Source organism: Myxocyprinus asiaticus, chromosome 10 (assembly GCF_019703515.2).
Source record: "Myxocyprinus asiaticus isolate MX2 ecotype Aquarium Trade chromosome 10, UBuf_Myxa_2, whole genome shotgun sequence".
In the NCBI taxonomy this organism is placed as follows: domain Eukaryota; kingdom Metazoa; phylum Chordata; class Actinopteri; order Cypriniformes; family Catostomidae; genus Myxocyprinus; species Myxocyprinus asiaticus.
This window is the reverse complement of record NC_059353.1, coordinates 49,397,156-49,422,224: the sequence shown is the minus strand read 5'-3', so window position 1 is coordinate 49,422,224 and position 25,069 is coordinate 49,397,156. Positions and strand designations below refer to the sequence as shown.

Genomic DNA, 25,069 nt, shown 5'->3' with positions numbered 1-25,069 from the left:
AAATAATAGAATACATTTATATTTTGATGTTTTCTTTTTTATATATCAAAGAGAAAACGCAACAAATCAGGACAAATCTAGAACAGGATTCATTACTTTCACACTGAAATTTTTGAGATGCTACTGGCTGTCAAAAACATATTGAGCTACACATAACACATAAGATACACATAGGCTACATATAAGCTACACGTATGTATTTTCTCAGGCACTTTTTGAATCTAAATAGATGCACAACTTACATAATTTCAGTAGTACACCTAAATGACAATAGTCATATAATACTGTTCATGTGTTAAACTTGCTGTAGTTTACATCCATATTGTTTCTTCATCAAATAACCAAATGTCAAATTTAAATAAAGTAAATCATGGAAACTTCAGAAGTTGAGTGAGAAATAAAATGCCCAATGTGTATATGTTACAGGCATATGGAATACTGATAATTCACCATTGTTGTTAATTAATTGTTGTTATAGTATGTGGTGTGTGTGTGTGTGTGTGTGTGTGTGTGTGTGTGTGTGTGTGTATATATATATATATATATATATATATATATATATATATATATATATATACTGTATATATACTGTATATATAGTACTTAGAAAAATAAAAAATAGAAATAAATAAGTATGTATATATATATATATATATATATATATATATATATATATAATTTATGGAAGTGCAAAAAACAAACAAACAAAAAAACAACGGCACTCTGGGGTCTCTAATGACCGTATACAGTTTTGGTACTTAAAGCATTATATATATATATATATATATATATATATATATATATATATATATATATATATATATATATATTTATTATATATATTTTTGTTTTTTTTTGTTGCAATTTTAGCATTTATCTTTTGTTACACTATTTAAAAAAGAGAGATTGAGATATACAAAATACATTTTTTGTCACAACTCCAAAAAATGGATGAGGTACAAGGTCACTAAAGATATGCCTTTATGGGTTAAATCGCAATATTAATCGCAGATGCTGACATTTTACACATTGGGAAAGACAACAAAATAATATGTAACAATAATGTTTTATTAACACTTTCTGAAGGAAACATTCCACAGTATTAAGATAGAAATGTACTAAAATTGCACAAAGTCAATTAACATTAAACATTTCCCAAAGTCTAAGTGTAAGGTTGACTAATGGAAAGAACTGGTCCCCATAGGTTGTGAATTCATTGCAATAGACAATGACAGTTTAACCCTAATCCTCCACAAAATGAATCGTGGTTATCCACTTTGCAACAGCTATCGTGAAGCCGCATTTACATGATTCACGCTGTTTTGAACTCCACATGAAAAGCGCTTGTAGAGAATGTCTTGTTTTGCTTTTAGCGGGGAAATTCTGATGCTTATCACAAGTCCCATCTGGGTTCGTCACTCAAAAATGTTCACAGAATGTTTTAGTAAAAATATGTTACTGTTTATTACCTGTAGTGTGTTGTTGTAGGCTGTTGGTGCATGTACATAAAAATGATCAAATATCATTCTTCTTGTGTTCATTTCATGAAAAACTGTGTAGAAAACATGGCATATTTATTAATTATTATTATTATTATTATTATTATTATTATTATTTATAAATAAGGCATGTTTTATCAAATGTATGGCATGCCTTATTTAAAAGGAAATTTTTACTTTTAGTTCTTTCATTAAACATTTTGAACCAATAAAGAATAAAAACATAGAAATATGGAGATATATATTGAATATTTTCAAAAGGCTGAAAAATATAGATGATATCTCAGGAAAAAAAAATCTATATATCTTTTTGAAGGTCATATATGCTGTCCTTCACAGGTCGGATCACAGCAGAGACTGCGAAGCAGCACAGTCATCTGAACATCGTGGGTCTGGTGGGCTCTATTGATAATGATTTCTGCGGAACAGACATGACCATTGGCGCTGACTCCGCCCTTAATCGCATCACTGAGATCATTGACGCCATCACTACCACAGCTACGAGGTCAGCATAATATTACACAGTGCTACGAAGTATCTTTTTAACTCTGTAAATTTGAAAAAAATTCATATTCCTGAGTGGTATTTCAAGTAAGTGTTTCTGTAAAAGGGTATAGTAGACTTTCAGCAATATGCTCTGGTCAAGCTCCGGCACTTATTGAAAAAAAAACAGTTTACCAACTTTACTAATTATAACGGGACAGGATGAACAGGATGGAAGGACAGGAGAGAAATAAAGAGTTAACCATTGCTCAGTGAAGGGTTGAGAAATAACATGAGCACACTAACTTGCTGATGTTTCAATAACAGTCTTTTGTAATGTTGAAAACATCATACCAAACAGGATGAAATGATTAAGAGTGAATGACAAACCAAATAATAGCACAAAGCAACACAGAATTCATCAAATCCATTAATAATACACACTAATTTTGGTTGTGATGTTGTTTTCCCACCAAAAACAATGTCACTTCCTGTAGTAATTAAAGGTATATTACAAAAGACTAACAGTATGAAAGGTGATGTTGGAAATGATGACGCAGGAAAATTTAATCACCAATTAAAACAATATAATGTATGTGTTCTTTTAAGTATTACATAGAGAAATTAAGAAATTGACCCACCTGTGGTATTGAAAAAGGGCACCTCCCTTTAGTATTGTGGTCATTTGTGACTGGAAGGGTCATATGTATATCCCATTTTTATGATGATAATGATACCATTTCTTCTTCCCTGAAGTAAGAACAATAAAATTATGCATTTCCTTTGGGATTTTATGCTATTTTTATCTTATGTACATGTACATTTCTACATTTTACCATTAATTTGCATATACAAATAAGCAATTTGTTTAAGGAAAAAAAAAAGATTCAGAACCTACACTTGAAACATGAAGAAAATATGAGAATGTGACTTAACTGCTGCCATCTGGTGAACAAAATATAAATAGCATGACTAAGATGCCTGTAGTCACCTATTGTGTAGTCTTATGGCTTGTTGTAACCAAATTTTATATTTTATCACAAGATATGCATTTGGATATATATTTAGACATTATGAAACTATTATGCCAAGTTTAGAATTTTAAATTGATTTGAAGTGTGACTGATTTATTGTTTGTTTGTTAGTTTTTTTGACAAATGTAACAAAAAAAAACAAAACAAAAAAAAGCTCTGTGTTATAGTCTCACCAGTTCATTTTTGTGTGTAAGTGAGTTTGTGTGTGATTTTGCACTGAGGATATTTTAGTGTCTCACCCTGTAATTTCTTTTTTTCTGCATTGTGGCTGACTTGTTGATTGTATTTGACAGAAAAAAAAGCTCTGTTTTTTGGTCTTTCCCATTCATTTTCAATGGTCGGTCAATTGTGACCGCAAATACCAAAGGTGTTTTTTTTTTTTTTTACGACCACTTAGACTTATCAAATTAAGCCCAATTTGTTTTTTGTATGTTCAGATGGCAAATGGAGGAAAAGTCACCAAGTTTTGTACTGCTCGGATAAAGGAAACCATTTTTATTAAATGAGGAAAATTGATTTAGGTCAAAAATGACCGAATACCATAGGAGGGTTAAGAAACACATGGGATATGTCTTAATAATTGCATTTTCTTAATAAATTAAGAGGACATGGCAAAAATGGTAACATCCTTTCAAACCAAAGTAGAGGTTTTTTAAATGTACCCCTATGTTCACTTAACTCTGGTACTGTGATAAAAGATAACTGACTAATATGATTTCAATCTTTATGAATTGTGAGGATAATATTTTCTTCCTGTAGATTAAGACGGATGATGGAGACATTAAAATGCATGTACTGCATAATTGGAATTGCCCAGTTAAACCACATATTTTAGTATGGAAAAACATAAGTGTGTGATGCTAAATGCTAATTATTGCTAAATTAATTTACACTGAATCTCAATGCTTCTCATTAAAAATAAAAAAAACTTTTATATTAAAGGTGCTGTAAGCGATTTTTATTTTTAATTTTTTTTCATGGAAAGGTATTAATTTTTTTCCCTACTCCTTAAAAAGTGCCCTAAAATATCCCACCGGTCTCTGTGACAGCTCTAGACTCTGTAAACAGCAAACAAAAAAATGACGCTTTCTGCTTGTCAATCATTTTGCGCGTTCTCATAGTATTGTAGTCGCAGTGAATTATTGAGGCTTAATGCATTTTTATGCCATGTTGTTCATAACAGTTGTCAGTTGAGGGCGCTGTTTTACTACTGTTGTTTTTAACAACCGTTTCTGCTCTCAATAAAGCTCATTTTGGTACCTTTGGAGTTTAAGTTTTTGGAAAGGGGGAGCGTGGCTAATTTAATGGCTCAGCCTCGTGGAAGTAGAATGGCTGAAATCGCTTACAGCACCTTTAAGTCCTAATTCCAAGCACATTCCATAATAATTGTGATTTCCTGTTGAACATCAGGGAAGTTTTTCATTATCTGCAGTGGAATGAATATTTGCCTCCGCTTGTCCAGTCACTGCTCACTTTCTTTTCACCTTCGATACTCAAAGGGAATACACTTCAGTCTCTACATATTGTGTCTTGTAGTGAGAGTGATGCACTTAGGCCAGATACACATTAAGTCAATGTTATCCTCGTATTAGATGAATAATTTTATCTATAACTCTTTGTTTTATTGCTTGTTTTCAGCCATCAGCGCACATTTGTGCTAGAGGTCATGGGACGCCACTGCGGGTGAGTCATACAGCAGTTTCCAGTGTGTGTCCTCATTCACTGTTTGGGAGAGAGAGAAAAAAAACTGCACAGAAGGTCATGAGAAGACCATGAACTTTGTTTGAGTTTTTTTTAAATTTATTTTTAATTTTATTTTTATATGCCTTACCCCTATATGACTGTAATTTGTCTTTGAGCTTTCAAGCTACTGCCACCAAATGGCACAGACTTTCAGGCTGTTCTGACTTAGTAGACATAATTTTTTCTAACTGATCAGACTTGAGGTTTTCCCATAGCAAATGACCAAATAATGCACCATACCATAGTCATTTGGTCAACTACCTAGCAACCACCCAGAACACCTTAGAAAGCACCTGTGTTTAAGTGTTTATGCTACTTAACATACACAAATTATTTCACATTTACATCTGCTCACAAATCTCACATACTTTAATAAATGACAGAAAGTTTAACTCCAGTGCTGTGTTAACCTCTTAAACTCTGGTGCATTTTTGGGCTGCCGCCAGCGATTTTTCACACTCAAATTTAAAAGCTCAACATTTACACATACTTTGGAATAATTGCAAAAAATTGGTCTCCCCAAAAATACTAATTTGTTTTTGTTTTTGTTGTCCTAATTTTGTAAACATGTAATTCTGGTTCTGTTCACCCCATCTCCCTCCAAATAGTCTTATTTTATTCTATAAGATGGCAGCAAGTACTCCCTCTATCACCTTCCATCACAAAATACCTACCTGAAATGTAGGTGGCGCTCTAACTCATTTTAACTATCCCAGATGTGCTCGTCCATAGACATTCAGTCTAATTTGCAGTTCATGCACCACCCCCATTTTTTTCATCGAATATCTCGGCCTATGAGTGGACTAGAAGCTCAATCTAGGTGTCATTAGAAAGCTGAGATCCTCCCCTTTGCGATGATATATATATAACCGATATCGATAACGTATATTTATATCATATTTCACTTTGTGATTCTTTTGAAAAAAAATTAAACTGTGGTATTAGTGCAACAAAATGAACACATTCCTGAGAATGAGAGCTTTCATTAAATATATGATTTGTCTTTTTAAGTGCTATTTGAAAGACTTTTATATTCATATTAATATTTCTACCATGTAACCACTAGGTGGCGCTTATTGGCGACATGGATGTTTTAAGGCCTTATTTTGTTAAGTAACATAAATGCAGAACTGATGGTTATCTCTGAAAAGTTCAGATTCTAAGCTTTCAAATGAAACTACATATGTCTGACTTGAGCATTTTAAGTGTAATCTTTTTTTCATGATATAGCGGTCCCTTTTGAATCCGCCGGCGGGTCCACAGAGTTTAAGTTATTCAAACAGACACCCAGTATATGACAGTGGTATTTGAGTGTGACCCGCAACAGTATTACTGACGCAGGTGTTTTTCTGCAGGTATCTGGCACTGGTTTCAGCTCTGGCATCTGGAGCTGATTGGCTGTTTATTCCAGAAGCTCCTCCTGAAGAAGGCTGGGAAGAACTCATGTGTGCTCGCCTGGGAGAGGTGAGAAACTATTTATGTATTTATGAATATCATTTGTTTTTTGTTTTTTTCTGTGAGTTTATGTGTGTTTGCTCAGAGTCGTAGTAAAGGATGCAGACTGAACATCATCATCATCGCTGAGGGAGCGATCAACCGAAATGGCGAGCCAATCACCTCCAACTACGTCAAAGATGTGAGTGATATTCTTCAGTTATGGACATGATAACAGATCTTTAACTCCTCCTAAAGTAATGTATGGAAATATTTTCCAGGCAATTTTCAAAACAAATTGCAAATTGTATTTGCAATTGCGTTTTCAATTTGTGGACACTTAAATTGTGTCATAATCCAAATGCAACTGCAAATTGCATATTACCGTTTGCATTTTCGTTTACACAAACGTACAATGCTTGCCAAATTTCAAATGAAAAATGTCTTTCATTCCCATGTCTTTTTTTTTTATCCCCTTTTCTCCCAATTTGGAATGCCCAATTCCCACTACTTAGTAGGTCCTCGTGGTGGCGCAGTTACTCACCTCAATCCGGGTGGCGGAGGACAAGTCTCAGTTACCTCCGCTTCTGAGACCGTCAATCCGTGCATCTTATCACGTGACTCGTTGTGCATGACACCGCGGAGACTCACTACATGTGGAGGCTCATGCTACTCTCCATGATCCACGCACAACTTACCACACGCCCCATTGAGAGCGAGAACCACTAATTGTGACCACGAGGAGGTTACTGCATGTGACTCTACCCTCCCTAGCAACCGGGCCAATTTGATTGCTTAGGAGAGCTGGCTGACCCAGGCCCCAACATTTTCCATGTCTTATGAGTTATGACCCTGTCAAAAATAGCAAAAGCAATTACCCCTTATGCAATTTCACTTCCACTGCATCCCGTATGAAGCCTGCCAAAATTCATATGGAATAGCAATTCCCTTTATACTTGCATTTCCGATGCCTTACACAGACACCTGTCAATCAGTGTTGGGGTGGGAGTTTATACTGTGGCCGTGTTTTCAGTTGGAAGTGACGACAATCGCAATCGACCACATTTTAGAGCGCCTTGCTACTTGACAAAATTTAAGCGAACTGTGCAAGAGAGTTTGGACATGCGCGCGAGAGACTCTGCGCCTCTGCGAAAAAATTAACTGCGCAAGAAAGATTGAACCGATGCCAAATGCGCGAGAGAGCCCTGGTGTGCATGAAAGAGATCGAAAGTGTCCGCGAGAGAAAGTGAAACTATGCGAGAGAAATTAAACCACATATATATATATATATATATATATATATATATATATATATATATATATATATATGTGTGTGTGTGTATTTATTTATTTGTATTATTATTGTTAATGCCAATAACATCCTACACAGTGTATTACAGAAATGAAAGAAATTAATTTCTACTTTGATACTAGTCCAAGTCTTGTTAACAGAGATAAGTGGGTATTCCATATTCCATTGAAAAAGTGCTTTATATTAGGGAAACAAATCATGCTTAATTATAGTTATAAATTCATTACTATGTGGAAAATAAATGGTGAAATATCTAGGGTAACTATTTAGATATTCAATGATCTGTATATTTGATCTTGGTCAACTATTAATCAATGATTAATCAACATATCAGATGTTCATACCGTATCTTGCCATATGTTCTACTATATCATGTAATGTAACACATTTCTTAACATTATATAGTAGTAGAGCATTGTGCAAAAATAAAAATAAAGAAAGTACAATTACACTAAAAGAACAAAATACATTTTTACTGGTAACAGATAGTCGACAGCAAGGCGCTCTAAAATGCGGTCGATTGTGACTGTCGTCACTTCCAACTAAAAACACGGCCACAGTATAAACTCCCACCCCAACACTGATTGACAGGTGTCTGTGTAAGGCATCGGAAATGCAAGTGCAAATGGACTTTGCTTTTCCATTTGAAATTTGGCAGACATTGTACGTTTGTGTAAACGAAAATGCAAACGGTAATATGCGATTTGCAACTGCATTTGGATTGACACAATTTAAGCATCCACAAATAGAAAATGCAATTGCAAATACAATTTGCAAGTTGTTTAGAAAATTGCGCAGAAAATACTTCCATAGTTTTCAAATAGTCAAGTCATTTTTATTTGTATAGCGCCTGTCACAGCTTTACAGCAAATCATATTAACAGCTTAATGTAATATTTTTTATTGATTAGGACTTTGATTGATATAGCAAAGTAAATTGTTATTCAATCTCAGCCGTTTCTTTTCTTGTAATCTAGATGAGCTCAGGCTTGTGAATTCAACTTTTACAGTACAAATCAGTATCGGAAAAAAATTCAGAATTCAAAGGAATATTCCGGGTTCAGTACAATTTCAGCTAAATCGGCAGCATTTGTGGCATAAGGTTGATTGCAATAAACATTCATTTAAGCTTGTTGCTTGTTTGTTTAAACAAACAAAAAAAGTATATGTAAGATATTACTAACTTTATTAACTTTGTTGCTCTGATGACGTAATGTTTATGGACTGGCCCCATTCACTTCCATTGTAATTCTTCGGTTTCTACCTCAATTCATATTCAGTTCAATTTCACATACTGATTTAAAAATGTAAAAATGAAGTGTAAATTCATATTGTGTTAATGCATAGTCTGTATCTCCGTGTAGCTGGTGGTGGCGAAGCTGGGTTATGACACACGGGTGACTGTACTGGGTCACGTCCAGAGAGGAGGAACACCATCAGCCTTTGACAGAGTGCTCGTAAATACACCATCATAATTTTGCACTTTACGGCCATCAGCACAAATCTTCATAAACGAATAACTCCTATAGTTTTACAAATGGAGTTATTCAGTTGTCAACATTACAAAAAGATGATGGTTTTGGGTTGTTTTTGTTGTGTAGAGCAGTAAACTGGGCGTGGAGGCCGTGGTGGCTCTACTGGAGGCGGGGCCAGACACGTCCGCCTGTGTGATGGGCCTATCAGGAAATCAGGCTGTACGACTTCCTCTAATAGAGGCGGTGGAGTTGGTGAGTCTTAAACGCAACGACAAACTCATATTTTACATCTTATCTGAACCTATTATATATGATATAATTAAAAAAAAATTTTTTTTTTTTTTCGAAGACTAAAGAAGTGCAGAGAGCCATGAATGAAAAAAGGTTTGAAGAAGCCATACAGTTACGGGGCAGGTGAGAATAAGATTAGTTAACTATTTACTCACCCTCACGCTGTTCTAAACCCATGTTTAATGTATGTCTGGGAATCTGGACACTGAATATTTTCCTCATGACCCATTAATGACGGCTCAAATTATGTTTGTTTGCAGGAGTTTTGAGAATAACTGGAGCATTTATAGGTTGTTGGCCTATCAAAAGCCTGCTCAAGTCCAGGTAAGACATTTAACTCAACAAACTTAACTACCTGAATAAATTAACAGACAATGTATACAAAACTGCTCACATTTATATTTGTAATTAGAGTTCGAATTGGACTGTTATGTTGAAATAATGTAGTGTAAAATACAGTATGCACATTTTACAGTATTGTTTATTTATTGTACTGTAAAATTTGTACTCTTTGTATTATTTCAAGTCACCTGTATGTTTAGTTAATGTAAGCAAGTTATTTTTGGAGTAGTTTGTAATTATTTTTCTTGTCTTAAAATACATTTAGGGTAGTGTTTTAGTGTGTCAAAGTTACGTCGTTCTGTGTATCAATTCAAATCGAATTGTTCTGACTGTACCAAAACCTCTTGCTGAATCGAACCGAAAACGAATTAATCATAAATAGAATCGATTTGCTGTCAAGCCAAAGTCTTACACTCCTATATACATTATATATTTAGGGATTTGGGGCATATAGATCATAAAGATGGGCATTTAGAGTAATTTTGTAGTCGAGTACTCTAACACATAACAAAACGATTAATCGATTACTTTAAATTAGCAATTTAAGAAATGCCTGTTGGGGATTTCACAACTGTCATTGTTTTCAGTACACAAGCAATAAAATCATCTTAAATATGCTCGATTACTGTTGGAAAGATGCCAGCTTCATTTCCGAATGCCCAAAGTACAGTGGCAAGAAAAAGTATGTGAACCCTTTGGAATTACCTGCATTTATGTATAAATTTGACTTAAAATCTGGTTCGATCTTCATCTGTTACAAAAATGAACAAACATAATCTGTTTTAACTAATAACACACAAATTATTGTATTGTTCTTGTACATACTGAATTCAAACATTCATAGTGTAGGTTGGAAAAAATATGTGAACCCCTAGGCCAATGACATCATCAAAAGCTAATTTGAGTCAGGAGCTGGCAAACCTGGCATCCAGTTAATGAAACAAGATTGGAGGTGTGGGTTGGAGCTACATTGACTTATAAAATGCACTAAAAAAATTTTAGCTTGCTATTCACAAGAAGCATCTGCTGACGTGGGCCATGCCTCGCAAAAAAAAGAGATCTCAGAAGACCTACGATCAGTAATTGTTGCTGAAAAGGGTTAAAAGTTATCTCGAAGAGCGTAGATATTCATCTACCCACAGTAAGACAAATTGTCAATAAATGGAGATGATTTAGTACTGTGGGTACTCTCCCTAGAAGTGGCCGTTCAGCCAAGAAGACTCAAAGGGCACACCGCAGAATGCTCAATGAGGTAAAAAAGATCCCTAGAGTGACAGATAAAGACTTGAAGGAATCATTGGAGCTGGTTAACATCTCTGTTCATGAGTCTACTATACAGAAAACATTAAACAGGCATGGTGTCCATGGCAGGACACCACGAAGGAAGCCGCTGCTTTCCAACAAAAACATTGATGTGCGCTTGAAGTTTGCCAATGACCACCTTGACATCCACAACGCTACTGGGAAAAACTTTTGTGGGCTGATGAAACTAATGTTGAATTGTTTCGGGAGAACTCGCAGCACTACGTATGGCATAAAAAGGGCACTGCATACCAACATGAAAACATCATCCCAACGGTGAAGAATGGTGGAGGGAGCATCATGAATTGGGGCCTCTTTGCTGCTTCCGGGCCTGGATCGCTTGCCATCAACGAGATAAAAATTTATTCACAAGTTTATCAAGATATCCTACAGGATAATGTCAGGGTGGCTGTGCGCCAGCTGAAGATCAGTAGAAGTTGTGTGATGCAGCAGGGCAATGACCCTAAACATCGAAGTAAATCCACTACAGAATGGCTTCAGAAAAAGAAAATTCACCTTTTGGAGTGTCCCAGTCAGAGCCCAGACCTTAACCCAATAGAGATGCTGTGGAATGACCTCAAGAGAGCCGTTCACACCAGACATCCTAAGAATATGTCTGAAGCAGTTCCGTAAGGAAGAATGGTCCAAAATTCCTTCTGTCAAGCATTTCTCAACTTTTTCGATGCCCTCGGCCATTCTCCACACTTGAGAACTCTGCTGAAAACACACCAGTGGGCATGTACGGTTATTGTTGCCCACGGCAAGCCAAAGCAGAAAGGAAACTCAAATTACGATATTCTAATAGTTTTTTTACTAGTTGAATATCTAAAGCTGAACAAGTACTCAATTACTCGTAATCATCCCTAACAGATCATATAAGTTTAGTCTTCATGTATGAATGAGGTGTTAATCAGTAAGAAGCTGATATAACTGATCAGCCCTGTTCATTCCAGTTTAGCGTCATCTCAATTGTTTTTACCTCATATAAACTCTTCTGTGCTCTTCTCCTCTCAGAGTGGTCACTCCATGGGGATTCTGAATGTAGGAGCACCGGCTGCTGGCATGAACGCTGCTGTGCGATCAGCGGTTAGGGTCGGACTCTCCACAGGTCACCGCGTTTACATAGTTAACGATGGATTTGAGGGTCTGGCCAACGGAGCGGTACAAAACACATATTTTACTCAATAAAACATTGTGAAATAAAGTGTTGTTCTAAAAAAAACACATTTTCATTAGTTTGAAAATGACAGCATCTAAACCATGAATCCTTTGACTTACAACAACTTTTCAGATGTACAAATGTTTACAAATCTTTTTATGTTTGCAGTTTAACTGGGAATGCCGTTTTTACGCATTAATTTTGATAAGTGAGATGTTTTAAAAGCCTCTGTATGGCGCATGAGTACATATACCAACAATTAAAAACAGTACAGATGGAATTAGGCCAATTATAGGGTTATGTTTAATGACATGGAAATAAAACAAAACAAAACAGTATTTTGGCTTTTAACCCCGTACACTCTGGGCGCGTTTTTGGGCTGCCACCCGCAATTTTTCACACTCAAATTGAAAAGCTCACCATTCACACATACTTTAAGAGAACTCCCCAAATAAAATAAAAAAGGCTCCAATTACTCACAAATAATATTATATGTGTTCATTTTGTTGTCCTAACTTTGTAAACATGCAATTCTGGTTCTGTTCACTCTACCTCACTTTTAAAAGTCTCATTTTATTCCATTAGATGGCAGTAAGCACTATAAAAAATCTTCTCAATCACATTCCATCACAATATACCGATTTGAAATGTAGGTGGCGCTCTAATGCATTTTAGCCCTCACAGATGTGCTCATCCATAGACATTCAGTCTAATTTTCAGTTCAAGCACCACCCTCGTTATTTAATTGAATATCTCGGCCTCTGAGTGGTCTAGAAGCTCAGTCTAGGTGTCATTAGAAAGCTGAGATCCTCCCCTTCATGGTGATATATAACATTTTATCATCAATAGTCAGAAACATATTTTTATGCTGATTTGTTTTGCATGCCTTTCCTTCTGGATGGCATATTTTGTTCTGGACATCTAAGATATAACATTGGATTATTCACACAAGCAAGCTCACAGACAAGTAAACAATGGCTCATTTTTTAGAGAACGTCCTATGGTAAATATATTATTTGGGTCTTACAGCAGCAGCTATCTGAGCATAAAAGAGACATTTGTATTTGATGACTTACAGAAATCATATTTAATTTTGTGATTCTTTTGGAAATCTTTTGAACTGTGGTATTAGACAACAAAATACAGTCACATTACTGGGAATGAGAGCTTTTATTTGATATATGACTTGTCCATTTATGTGCTATGTGAAGGACTTCATATAAATATTTCTATCCCATTACCTCTAGGGGGCGCTTATTTTCAACACAAATGATTTGAGGCCTAATTTTGTAACATTTTAAGTAACATCAGTGCAGAAGATGGTTATCGTTGAAAAGTTCAGATTCTAAGCTTTCAAATGATACCTCATATGCCTGACTTATGTATACGGAGATTTTAACGTTTTAGAGTTTAAGGGGTTTTTATTTTGTCTGAATACTTCTCTGCCACAATATATGCATATGATGTAACGTATTTGAATTATTTGCATTATAATATCATTATATTTATAATTATTTAAATTGTAAAAAATATATTTTTGGGGGGGACCTTTCTCAGTAAATATCGATAAGCGATTAATTGCGGTTAATTAATCAGCGCATTATGTAATAAATTCAAATAAAAACAGCCCAAATTTTAAAAAAAAAATTATTATTTTTGTTTTTATAATGATAATTAAATTCAGACATACAAAAAGTGCTAATGACGTTTATTAGTCCCATCTGGATTTTATCGATAAATAATTCAATTTATTTATTTATTATTTTAGTAAATGTATTAAATAAATGTCATAAATTTAGAGTCCTGCTATGGTTTTTAAAAGGGTAAATATTGAACTCCGTCACCAGCAGCGATACCCTCACAAAGGTCCTGACCATTTCTGTTCTGACCAGCCTTCAGAGGATTTGTAAATATTTTTGCATATTTAAGCTACTCTAAATATGTGTATATTGTTTCCTTGTTTATCCAAGCCTACAGAAATGTCTGTGTACACTCTACGTGTGAGTACTAATAAGATCACTATTTGTCCCGTGTTAAAGGTCAGTGAAGTCTCATGGAATCAGGTAGCTGGTTGGACAGGGCAGGGCGGCTCTCTGCTGGGAACTAAAAGGTTTGTCACATTTAAAAACAACATTGGATTTTTATTGGATCTCGTCTCTGTCAACTTTGTTTCCCGCTCAATGTTTTCTAGAACACTCCCGAACACCTGCATGGAGAAACTAGTGGCAAATCTCAACAAGTTTAATATCCAGTCACTGCTTGTTGTTGGTGGTTTTGAGGTAAAGTAAAACTTAACTTTGTTCACAGATTTTAATACAGCGCATAATATCGGTGGATCTCACATCATGTGGCAATCCAACATAGTAAACAAAAACCAAACATTGAAATGCATTAATATTACCATGAACAGCCAAGGCCCAAAAACATGCAAAATTAACAATATGACATGCCGGATGCATTTGTAAATGCATAAACAACAGCCTAACGAATGGAACAAACAATGGGCAATATAATATTAGTATAAGCCAAATCTTACGATGTGCCAGATGAATTTGCAGAGTTTTAACACACAGCCTTTGACGTCAACAACAGAAGAAATTGGACATGTTTAAAAGTTAATAAGACTTTTAATACGTTTAGTTTGCTATCATAAAGGACAATGCATGATTATATGTTTAGTTGTATTGAATTATAGGCATTTAGCATTGTTTTTCCCTGCTGTCATCCACCGGTTGAGAAACTCTGCTTTATTCTCTATGTATCCTACTGCCTCTTTTGTTTATACTTAATACATTTAAGTTATCTGATTGTGCTTTTCTGTCCTGTCCAGGCTTTTGAAGGGATATTGGAGTTGGTTGACGCTAGGAGGCGCTATGATGAACTGTGTATTCCCATGTGTATCATCCCAGCCACCATCAGCAACAACGTGCCGGGCACCGACTTCAGTCTGGGGGCCGATACTGCGGTTAATGCTGCCATGGCTGTAAGTACACACCACTGAAGTTCACTTTTGACATAACCCTTGATTATATTCTCATTTAGATTTACCTTTCTTGGCATATGCATTGTATCAAACATAAATGTAAGTTACAAGAAATGTATTAGTCACCTGAAAATATTATAACTCCGCTCCAAAACCTAGTGAGCTGCCTACGTAGGCAGCATTGTAAGGCATCATAGGTGCAATTCCATAACACATTGAGATTTGAAGTACACCTGGGAAGTTCCTACGTCCGAGACAGGCATTCGTTATTATGACGTTACACAATTAAGTTGAAAAAAGCCAAACTTAAGCAGATGCACAATGAACAACAGCAAAAGCTCAAGCATAAGTTAATAGTTGTAGCAGACGAGTAAAGCATTAAGAAGAAAATTTAAAAACATTGCTTTAGAAGCGAAATATATTATTTCCATATCATTGAACACAAGCCTATGTTTGGCCTAATCCATTTTTTCTAATTGAATTTGTCAAGGAGGCTTCTGTGTATACATGCGTCAGACGGATGCTTTTGAAACGTCTCTCTTTGGTTGCATCACGTCATAACCTCCCGAGACCCTGCGTCCACATGTGTGGACATTATGTTTTCACTTCGCTATGGGCAATGCATAATTTATTTTCATTTAAACCAACTGATCTCAGTTCAGGACACTCTAGGCTGTCATTAAAGTGTTAAACTTTCAACACATGGTGTCATGTGACAAAACAACATGTCACCAATCATAGCTGAGTTTGTCTTTGGGAGAAACGGCAACGAAACTACATCTGGTAAGAAACCTAATTAAGTTTTTATATTAAAACCTGTTTCAGTTAAAAGATTAGAGTCAATTTAAACATAGATTGAAAATGTGAAAAACATTCGCATTCGAAGTTTAGCTCTGTCCAGCTGTGTTTGAACGCAAGAACTCATCCTCATCTTGTGCCGTGCTGTCAGTATGTGATAGTGATGGGTCGTTCATGAATGGTTCGTTCATTTTGAACGTATCTTTTATGTGACTCAGAAGAACGAGTAGTCTCAGAGAGTGATTCGTTCATTTTGTGCTGGCCGTGCGTGTGCATTGCGCAACCTCCGTTCGCTTGTTACGTGAAAACCGCATCAGCGCTGTACAGGAAACAGAAATGAGGTCCGAGTCATTCGTTCTTTTGTCACGTGACAGCCATATACGCTATGCACATAGGGCTGTCACGTGACAAAAGAATGAACAACTCGGACAAGAAGATTCCAGAGGTGAACTAATCGTTTCTGTTTCTCATAATTTGTCCTTTGCTGTATTATTAATTTTTCCTAACTGGGATTATAATCAAAGTTTGTGTAAGTAGACATGTTGGGGGAATTTGTCTATTGAAAATGTAACATTTTTATTTAATTCTGCTCAAATGAACATTTATGCATTTGGCAGACGCTTGTATTCAAGGTGACTTACAGTACACTTATTACTTGGAAAATTCCCCTGGAGCAACCTGGAGTTAAGTGCCTTGCTCAAAGACACAATGGTGATGGCTGTGGGGATCGAACCATTTATGTGCTTTAGCCCACTACGCCACCACCATTCCATAAAAATTAACAAAATGAATGAGATTACTTGAATAAAGGTTCGTTCATTTTGCTGAACGAGACTCAAAGATCCAAGTCAGTAAAATTATCCGATCTTCCCATCACTAGTAAGTGATGTTTGTTGACTGTACAGCAGCAGTTGTGCATACTGCCCCCTGCTGTAACATCACATGCTGACAATTTGAGGAACCATCTAGAATTTAGAGTTTCCCATTGGTAAATATAACTTTGCTTGGTCATTCATGAGCTCAAAACCCGTAATTACGATATTTCTCACTCCACTTGAAAGATGCGCCGGTGAAAAATCCATCCAAGATGGCAGATAAAATGCAAGAAATGTTGACTATAAAAAATTTGACTCTATAGTAAATTTTTTTGCCCTAATACCACTGTTTAAAAGATTTACAAAAGAATCACAAAGTGATGATATGATATTTGTAAGACATCAAATACAAATGTATCTTTTATGCTCCGATAACTGCTGCTGTAAGCCCCAAATAGATAAAAGTTTTATCTGCTTTTACCTTAGGAAGTTCTCTAAAAAAATAGTCATTGTTTACTTGTCTGTGAGCTTACTTGTTTGAATAATCCAATGTTATATCTTAGATGTCCAGAACAAACTATGCAGTCCTGCATGAAAAGCATGCTAAACAAATCATCAGAAATATATGTTATCGACTATTAATGATAAAACGGTATATATTATCGCAAAGGGGAGGATCTCAGCTTTCTAATGACACCTAGACTGAGCTTCTAGTCCACTCAGAGGCCGAGAAATTCAATGAAAAAAATGGGGGTGGTGCATGAACTGAAAATTAGACTGAATGTCTATGGACGAGCACATCTGCGATAGCTAAAATGCGTTAGAGCGCCACCTACATTTCAGGTAGGTATTTTGTGATGGAAGGTGATAGAGGAAAAAAATATTTTTTCTAGTACTTGCTGCCATTTTATGGAATAAAATAAGACTATTTGGAGGGAGATGGGGTGAACAGAACCAGAATTACATGCTTCAAAAATTCGGACAAAAAAACAAACAACATTTTTTAATTCTATTCATCATAAGATTGTAAACACATACAATATTATTTATGAATAATTTTAGTCTTTTTTTTTTTTTCTGAAAAAAATAAAATACAAAAAATTAGACCAATTTTTGGCAGTTGATGGTGAGCTTTTAAATTTGAGTGTGAAAAATTCCTGGCGGCAGCCCAAAAATGCTTCAGAGGTGAAGAGGTTAAAAGGCAGCTGCCTGTGGAGGTTGTAAGTAGCAACGCAATTCCCTAAGTTTTGGAACAGAGCCCATATCTAAAAATATCCTGTTTCATTTATTGCACAACTATTCATGAACATACAATTGACATAGTTAATTGACGGCATCTGATTTTTAAGTGAAATACATGTGTGTGTTATAAAGAGCTGTGATAAGATCAAGCAGTCAGCTACTGGCACCAAGAGAAGAGTGTTTGTGGTGGAGACAATGGGAGGATTTTGTGGTTACCTGGCAACAACCACTGGCATCGCTGTCGGTGCTGATGCGGCTTATATTTTCGAAGACCCTTTCAACATCCATGACCTGAAGGTGAGACAGAGCCCCTTAATAAAAAGCCAAATTTTCTCACTAACACTTAATTGCATTTTTCATTGATGCAATTCACAAACATTATTATATTGGCTTTAACTTTTTCAAAATCCCTAAAGCAAGACCAACATTTCTGGCTGTAACTCCTAGAGCTTTCAAGATGCATCCACCAATTTTGGCACAGACCTTCAGGTTGTTTTGACTCAGATTGCTTTTACTTTTCTAACTGATCGGAATTACGGTTTTCACACAGCAGGCGATCAAATATCCCCCAAATTCCATAGACTTACATTGACGGAATGTTCAAGTGGGCCCAAGACTATTTAAACGGTCAAAAAATGCAAAAATTCATATGTAAACAAGGCCTTTAATCTTCTTAAACTCTCTTCTTTTTGTCTTTCTATTTACAGTTGAAGTCAGAAGTTTACATACACCTTAGTCAAATACATTTAAACTCAGTTTTTCACAAATCCTAGAAAACATTCCCTGTCTTAGGTCAGTTAGGATCACTACTTTATTTTAAGAATGTGAAAGGTCAGAATAATAGTAAAGAGAATGATTTAATTCAGCTTTTAGTTCTGTTCATCACATTCCCAGTGGGTCAGAAATTTACATACACTTTGTTAGTATTTGGTAGCATTGCCTTTAAGTTGTTTAACTTGGGTCAAACATTTTGGGTAGCCTTCCACAAGGAATTTTGTCTGATTCCTCCAGAGAGAACTGGCGTTACTGAGTCAGGTTTGTAGGCCCCCTTGCTCGCACACGTTTGTTCAGTTCTGCCCACAAATTTCCTATCAGATTGATGTCAGGGTTTTGTGATGGCCAATCCAATACCTTGACTTTGTTGTCCTTAAGCCATTTTGTCACAACACTGGAGGTATGCTTGGGGTCATTGTTTATTTGGAAGTCCCATTTGCGACCGAGCTTTAACTTCCTGGCTGATGTCTTGAGATGTTGCTTCAATATATCCACATAATTTTCCTTCCACATGATGCCGTCTATTTTATGAAGTGCACCAGTCCCTCCTGCAGCAAAGCACCCCTACAACATGATGCTGCCACCCCCATGCTTCACGGTTGGAATGGTGTTCTTCGGTTTGTAAACCTCACCCTTTTTCCTCCAAACATAACAATGGTCATTATGGCCAAACAGTTCAATTTTTGTTTCATCAGACCAGAGGAAATTTCTCCAAAAAGTAAGATCTTTGTCCCCATGTGCACTTGCAGACTGTAGTCTGGCTTTTTTATGGCGGTTTTGGAGCAGTGGCTCCTTCCTTGCTGAGCAGCCTTTCAGGTTATGTCGATATAGGACTCGTTTTACTGTGGATATAGATACTTGTCTACCTGTTTCCTTTAGCATCTTCACAAGGTCCTTTGCTGTTGTTCTGGGATTGATTTGCACTTTTCGTACCAAACTACGTTCATCTCTGAGAGACAGAATGCGTCTCCTTTCTGAGCGGTATGATGGCTGCGTGGTCCTGTCACGGCTCCGGGAGTTTGTCGGTTTGTTTTGTCATTTTCTCTTCCTCATGTCTTGGAGGCACAGCCAGCATGCATGATCCGCCTTTCCATGGGGACACTGATTGTTTCGGGGAAACGCTGATCATGTCACTGATTAGCGTGCCGAGCAACGCCTGTTCTTCCCTAATTCACTCCCTTCTTTAGCCTGTCGTGTTCTCAGTATCTTTGCTAGATTGTTGTTTGATGGTGGAGTACTAACCTCACTCTCTCTGCCTAGTTGGCCCTGTCTCATGTATCTTTTGGTTGCCCTCAAGTATTGCTTCATGTCAGCTGGTCTTCCATGGAGGATACCTCATTACTGCCCGCGAGTCGGGAGTCAAGTTCGCTCTTCTCTGCTGGGCGTTGTTCTGCATCTCACTAAGCTTCAACGGAGGATTCTACAAATCTGTTCCTGACTTCCACAACGCACAGACTCTTCACGGATTGCCCCTAGTGCGGCCATGGTGTGCATGTTATTGGAGATTGCTTCCCGCTGCCCAGCCGTTGCCGGAATCTTCGGCACTCCACAGCCCAGTGACTGCTCTTAATTATTGTTAATAAATCCTTTGAACGTTTCTTCTGCTCTTGGGTCTGTTTGTTCTCGCTACCACTTGTTACAGGTCCCATGGTGTTTATACTTGCATACTATTGTTTGTACAGATGAACATGGTACCTTCAGGCATTTGGAAATTGCTCCCAAGGATGAACCAGACTTGTGGAGGTCCACAATGTTTTCTTGAGATCTTGGCTGATTTCTTTTGATTTTCCCATGATGTCAAGCAAAGAGGCACTGAGTTTGAAGGTAGGCCTTAAAATACATCCACAGGTACACCTCCAATTCAGTACACCTCCTATCAGAAGCTAATTGTCTAATTGTCTAAAGGCTTGACATCATTTTCTGGAATTTTCCAAGCTACTTAAAGGCACAGTTAACTTAGTGTTTGTAAACTTCTGACCCACTGAAATTGTGATATATTCAATTAGTGGGTGAATCAATCAATAAGTGAAACAATCTGTCTGTAAACAATTGTTTGAAAAATTACTCATGTCTATGCACAAAGTAGATGTCCTAAACAACTTGCCAAAACTATAGTTTGCTAATATTAAATCTGTGGAGTGGTTAAAAAATGAGTTTTAATGACTTCAACTTAAGTGTATGTAAACTTCTGACTTCTGACTGTATTTATCTATCAATCTATCTGTAACCTTCAAACTTATTTTTATTTTAATTAGTGTAAACTTTCAGACAAACTGTCTTGACAAACTTTACAGATCAAGTTGCATTTCATAATTCTTTGCAGTTAGAAATAAAACATTGATTTATATATTTTCATATATATTCAAATTAATATATATATATATATATAATATGTTGTATGTGTTTGTTAATCACTTGCATTATAAGTGTGTGTTTATTTTGGTGTGACACTGGTTTTTTTGATCATTTAGACCAATGTGGAGCATTTAACAGAGAAGATGAAGAAGGATATCCAGAGAGGTCTGGTGTTGAGGTAATAAGTAGTCTGTGTTATGTCTCTGTCACTTTACAATGTACATATGATAAACACTGTCATTTAAAGAACACCAGTTACAGTCAGGCAATCATGAAATGCAGAACTGTTTTCAGCAGGAAGCCGATCTACTGCTACAACTCTGAATGAATGATGAAAAAAATAAAACATTTAAAATGAGCAAAACTTTTTTTTTTTTTTTTTTTTTTTTTACAGTGTTACATGTTACTTTGTGTTTACCAGCATTGGACAAAATTCCAAATTAAAAAACTGTCTCCCAGAATTTAATGAATGATTTGCAATTTTAATTGAATTGCTTTTTAAATAACATTTAAATTCCTGAATTTGAATCAAGGTAGGAAGCAGGATGCCAAAGTATAATTTTAATGTATTGAAGTAGAGTTTAAAAAAGTAGACAAGTTTTTAATAATACATTTTCTTCTATCATTCAGTATGAATAGCCCATAAAATGTAATCATACACACAACATATGATATATATCCAGAAACATTACATAATATGAATAATGTTTGAAATAAAAATAAATAAATAAATATATATATATATAAATGAGTTTTTAATTTATTTATATTTTATTACATTTAAAGGTGCACTCAGTTTTATGAAATCTTGGACCTACACTGACACCTAGTGGCGTGGATGAAGCATCATTCAAACGTTTTCAGTTTCAGATGCCATGATTAATTTAATCCACAGGTGAAAGTGTCCAAAAACAGGACGGTTACTGAGATTAAGCGAGTAGTATTCAGCTGGTCATGTGATCCTAAGATGCGGACCCTCTCCATGTGGAATAAAACAGCTTTTATAAGGTTACTGACATGACTGGAGTCTTCATCTTATTAGTGCTCATGAATTTATACATATGTTTCAAATTTGATATTTATTTCTAAAGGAGTACAACTTTTTCATGATAAAAATTATTACTGAGTAAAGGTACACTGCTAAAGATTTTTTTGTTAGAAATGATCAAAATAACATTATTAAGCCAGTACACAAAAACTCTAACCTTGATTCCGATACCAGTCAAATAAAAACAATTACTGCAAAAAAAAAAAAAGATAAAATCAATAGTAATTGTACTGTATTTAAGCAATGTCTCACATCTGTGATGCTCTGTTGTGCAGCACTTTATTTGACAAAAATTACTCCAATGTTTTATTTTGGATTGTGCTGTGAGGTTCTGTAAAAAAAAAAAGTACTTTGTATGATAAAAATGATGCAATAATAATAATAATAATGCAATTTTATGCTTAAAAAATATATATTTTCAATTTTTATTTGATTTAATTTTGTTTTAATTAATTCATTTATTTAGACAACCTTTTGACAATAAAATAGAAATTAATCTGTAGAATACTCAATTAAGAACAATAAATAAAACAGAAATGCAGAATTTGTGAGAAAAAAAAAAACGTAATTTTTGATAATTTTGTGACTGCTAAAAATGACTTTTTTATGATGTTTTTTGAGTAACAGTTGCTGAAACATAATACAAATGCTGTCCTCAAATCATCAGTCTCACAGTATTGTATTTGAAAACCGCAACATTACTAGAGGTATCGGCGAGTACCAAATGTATCGGGACTCCTAAAAATGGTATCTGGACATCCCTAAAAAAAAGTTCTTGCCTTACCCAAATTCAGTACGGTAAGCCTAAATTAATGACTGCCGTGTTCGATTAGGTGGTAAATATCAGGTTTCTGTAATTCATCAATCATTCTTGTGTTTATGTCACATCCTTAAATAAAGAAAAGAAGGTCCGGTGGCAGATATGGTACTTACTTGTTCAGACGGCGTATTATACATCCTGTAGGACTCTTGGTGCATCCGGCACAAATGACGCAACAAAACTATGTTCCTCCACGAGTAACTTCAGTACCTTTAATGAATTAACTGTAATTTTATAGACCTTGGTGGAAGACTCCATTTACCAGAATGCTCGAATTCACCCCAAACTCTTCAAAACAGAGTCAAACAAACAACTTGAAGCAATCTAACAGTATATCTAAAGGATGTAACTGAGTGTAACACAGTGATGTGAGAGAAAACTCTTCTCTTCACAGTAATGAGAAGTGTCATGAGCATTACACTACTGATTTCATTCATAAGCTGTACTCCGCTGAGGGGACAGGTGTGTTTGACTGCAGAGTTAATGTCCTGGGACATCTACAGCAGGTACTTCTAGTGACATCAAATAATAATAAATGCAAATGTATTTGCACAATTGATGTTTTTTTCATTTCATGTCTTTCTCTTATTTGAAAAAGGGAGGCGTCCCAACACCTTTTGACAGAAACTGCGGCACTAAACTGGGCGTTAGAGCTGTACAGTGGCTGACAGAGAAGATGGCTGAGACTTTTAGACAAGGTGAGGGGATATTTGGATGCATATACTGTAACGAAATAAAACTGCTCAAAGATTTCTGTTATAAGACGGATAGTTTGTGGCTGAGAACAACCTTTAACTGTGGTAAAATCACTGTAAGGCACCGTCTTTTGTGGCTTATTGCTTAATTGTGTCACTAGAAATGGACTGTTATGCTACATGTCTTGCTAAAATTAATTTAATTTATTGGTGTGATACAGATAAGCAGAGTAAGACTGTCTGCTTGTGTCTGGCAGGTCGTGTGTTTGTTAATTCTGCAGACAGTGCTTGTGTGATCGGCCTGTATAAGAAGGTTCTGACTTTTAGTCCTGTGACCGAACTGAAGGACCAGACAGACTTTGAGTGAGTAAAACCTTTAGGAGTCTTGTAGAATCACATTACTATAACTACATTTTTGCAAAATTATTTTTACGTAGCTCATTGTACGTATCGGTGAAATGAACACTAGAGGCGCTACAACAACAATGACTTTTATTCACTCTCACACAAATCACGACTAAAACGACAGATTATCAGTTCATAAACACTTACTTTTCACCCTGTTCCTCACATGATGCTATCTTATGACATCTAAACAGTTTAATTATAGCGCATGACTCATTTTAATGTTTGCATTACATAATCAACTACATTTACAAGCTTGTTTGAGTGTGATTAAATTGCGCAGCTCAACTGATAGAGCGTTGCACTTGTGATGTAAAGGAGCGGGATATGAGTCCTGAAGAGCATGCAAGTCCACAAGTGAGCCCAAAGTGTCATAGAAGCACCACAAAATTACCTTAATTGTGTTTTTCATCTCACATTTGCTTTTTCTGACACTATCGGTTAGCTTTAGGTATAAGATTTAGGGTAGGGAGTTCGGTTTTGCTGATTTAAAACTCGATAGAGCATTAAATTACGGTGCTACAATGCTGCCACGTACTTATTACATTTTTCATTCAGTTATGTCATTTATCTCAATTATTTCTTGTAATAACGAAATATTATGTAGTAAAAATTATTTTTTTTTCTCGTAATAACGAGATACTATTTCATAAAAACAACATCTTTTCTCATAATGATGAGATATTGTCATAAAAACAATAAATTTTCTCGTAAAAACGATATATTATCTATTATGTCGTAATAACGACATCTCGTAATGACGAGATATTGTCATAAAAACAATATATTTTCTCGTAGTAATGATCTATTATGTCGTAAGAACGACATCTCTCGTAATGAGATATTGTCATAAAAACAATATCTTTTCTCGTAGTAACGATATATTATCTATTATGTCGTAAGAACGACATCTTTTCTCGTAATGACGAGATATTGTCATAAAAACAATATCTTTTCTCGTAGTAACGATATATTATCTATTATGTCGTAAGAACGACATCTTTTCTCGTAATGACGAGATATTGTCATAAAAACAATATCTTTTCTCGTAGTAACGATAT

At 35.6% G+C, this 25,069-nt stretch overlaps 1 protein-coding gene across 2 annotated transcripts in view; it reads left to right on the top strand.

Annotated features, from left to right (window-relative positions):
* Positions 1-25,069, top strand: part of LOC127446919 (ATP-dependent 6-phosphofructokinase, liver type-like) — a 36,020-nt gene that overhangs the window by 5,543 nt on the left and 5,408 nt on the right. Inside the window, exons 5-21 of one of the 2 annotated variants that reach the window (XM_051708241.1) lie at positions 1,839-2,004; positions 4,655-4,699; positions 6,115-6,223; positions 6,300-6,395; positions 8,869-8,961; positions 9,106-9,231; positions 9,329-9,393; positions 9,531-9,594; positions 11,929-12,075; positions 14,113-14,183; positions 14,265-14,352; positions 14,904-15,056; positions 18,044-18,208; positions 21,157-21,218; positions 23,303-23,414; positions 23,507-23,606; positions 23,861-23,966. In XM_051708241.1, the coding sequence (XP_051564201.1) occupies positions 1,839-2,004; positions 4,655-4,699; positions 6,115-6,223; positions 6,300-6,395; positions 8,869-8,961; positions 9,106-9,231; positions 9,329-9,393; positions 9,531-9,594; positions 11,929-12,075; positions 14,113-14,183; positions 14,265-14,352; positions 14,904-15,056; positions 18,044-18,208; positions 21,157-21,218; positions 23,303-23,414; positions 23,507-23,606; positions 23,861-23,966 (1,768 nt within the window). Of the gene's footprint in view, positions 1-1,838; positions 2,005-4,654; positions 4,700-6,114; positions 6,224-6,299; positions 6,396-8,868; positions 8,962-9,105; positions 9,232-9,328; positions 9,394-9,530; positions 9,595-11,928; positions 12,076-14,112; positions 14,184-14,264; positions 14,353-14,903; positions 15,057-18,043; positions 18,209-18,327; positions 18,863-21,156; positions 21,219-23,302; positions 23,415-23,506; positions 23,607-23,860; positions 23,967-25,069 lie in introns of those variants that run through there. The other variant, XM_051708242.1, reaches the window with a different exon arrangement.